This window comes from Echinococcus granulosus, assembly GCF_000524195.1.
Source record: "Echinococcus granulosus chromosome Unknown EG_S00039, whole genome shotgun sequence".
Taxonomy (NCBI): Eukaryota; Metazoa; Platyhelminthes; class Cestoda; order Cyclophyllidea; family Taeniidae; genus Echinococcus; species Echinococcus granulosus.
In genome coordinates this window covers 308,333-310,200 of record NW_020170419.1, presented here as the reverse complement: position 1 = coordinate 310,200, position 1,868 = coordinate 308,333, and the positions used below count along the sequence as shown (strand labels likewise).

At 42.0% G+C, this 1,868-nt stretch overlaps 1 protein-coding gene across 1 annotated transcript in view; it reads left to right on the top strand. All coding sequences in view use genetic code 11, as the record gives it.

Annotated features, from left to right (window-relative positions):
- The window catches only part of EGR_05373 (hypothetical protein), a gene marked incomplete at both ends in the record, with an annotated part of 7,197 nt that overhangs the window by 2,722 nt on the left and 2,607 nt on the right, over window positions 1–1,868 (top strand). The window contains one exon of the mRNA XM_024494622.1: window positions 1,456–1,540. Within this exon, the coding sequence (XP_024350949.1) occupies window positions 1,456–1,540 (85 nt within the window). The remainder of the gene's footprint in view (window positions 1–1,455; window positions 1,541–1,868) is intronic.

Here is a 1,868-nt window from a genome sequence, read left to right as displayed (position 1 = left end):
GCATCAGTGAAAAAGGCAAGACTTCCTATTAATATTGTCTGTTCAAATGCTTAAGAGACAATGACTAAAAATCTAGTAGAACCGGGTTAAAATTCAAATTCGGAATGGACTACTTGCAAAACACAAAAATGCACAATACCGCCTGCAAAGTGATGTAGTAAACATGAGGCAAGAATTCGTTTCGATTAGCCAAACTCTTGAGTGACCCAAGTAGGCTCCTGCAATGTTCCAACATTTTTCTTTAGTGGTTGCTGCACTGATGCTCTATTCAAAAGGAGACATATCGTGGAACCGATACGGTCAATGCAAAAATAAACCGCATTCATACTTGCAATGAATGAGGAGAGGCACTCTTATAAGAGTTTTGGGTATATGTGTAGTTTCCATGACACAATAAGAGGCAGGTAAATTTCACAGTCTTTGCAGTGAAGGATTTGTCACTCTGACTTTAATCCTGACTCTACAACAAGTGAAAGAAAGGGAAACTGGTAGTTGTTCATGCTATGATAAACCGACCATATTTAAGAAAGGGCTGTCTGCCAAACCAATAAGCTGGTGACCATGACATGAACGGGAACCCACACTTAACTTCCGCCTTGTAAATCTATAACAGGAACCAAAATTGCAATCCCTTTAGAGCTTCTGTACCTAAAACCAGGCACAGATGACTCTGTCCACTGTTCATAGGTCAGAACTGAGAATAAGTGGGGTCAGTGTTGGGAGTCTGCTTCACAAAATGCAGTGTAGTAAGACTCAAGTTTTTTTACCTTGTGCGCAAGACTGCGGTGCAGAAAGGGAGGACTGAAGAGATGATCACGAAAATGTCACTCCATATCTCATAATAAGCAGTCGAAATTTACCGATGAATTGCTAAATTTGTCAGAAAAAAAGGAACTACCACAGTCTAATCAAACCCTTTGTGCCAAATAAAAAAAGAAGAAGAAAACGGCAAGCAGGAATTGCAGTCGCTATTTGTATTACAGACACGAATATAAACTGGTGGACAGTCCTGAGGTTTTCATTGGGCTGACGGTGGCGTAGAGATGTGGAACACTCCCTATAATCGGTGTACATTAGACTGATTATGCAATGGCCAGCAACAAGAAGTCCGCAGTCGGCCGAGACAACCTGCTTTGACCAGAAAGAGCAGCAGTGTCGAAAGAAAAGGGCAAGCCAATTGCTCCTCAATGCTTAGATTTGTAGTCAACGGGTCCAGCTTCAGTGTCCATCCTACCTCTAGGATATTGGCGGCTAAAACAAATGCGGAGACATCCCTTCTAGCTGAATGGAATTATAGAGACAAACTTGAGTCGCGTGGGTGAAGGAAACCTTCAGCCTAAATACCGCAGCTGTGCGAAATCTCACGTGAGATGGGCTGCTGAGGTAGAATTTGCGTAGTCGTCAACTAAGTCCAGAAAGTGCAGATTAAGCATGCAAGTGAATGTTGGCATAAAGGTTAAGCAATTGGCTGTTTTTACCTTTCAAATTGAAAGTTACCGTGTTCGGATGCACAATAACTCACTCTGGTGAATGTCATCAGGTAAACAATGCAAAGCACAGTTCATTTGGTGTTCTTTCCACCAACTAGTCAATTCAAGTAAATAACTTCATGACTTAACACTTAGAGCCTCTTTAATTATGGCAGTGCCTTTCCAACGGCATTACCATAATTGAGTTTTCCCGTATCAAAGGGTGAGACAATGACGAATGATTTATTCCCGTGGTTGTAACACTGAACAAGCGTGACGTCCGGTAGCTTGGGCTTATTCACTTGACATTTGGTGGTATCAGAGGCTTTGACATGCTGAACATGCTGGAAAACGTCTCGGGAATTAATAGGAGACTTCAGTAGCACGTAAGTGCATTGC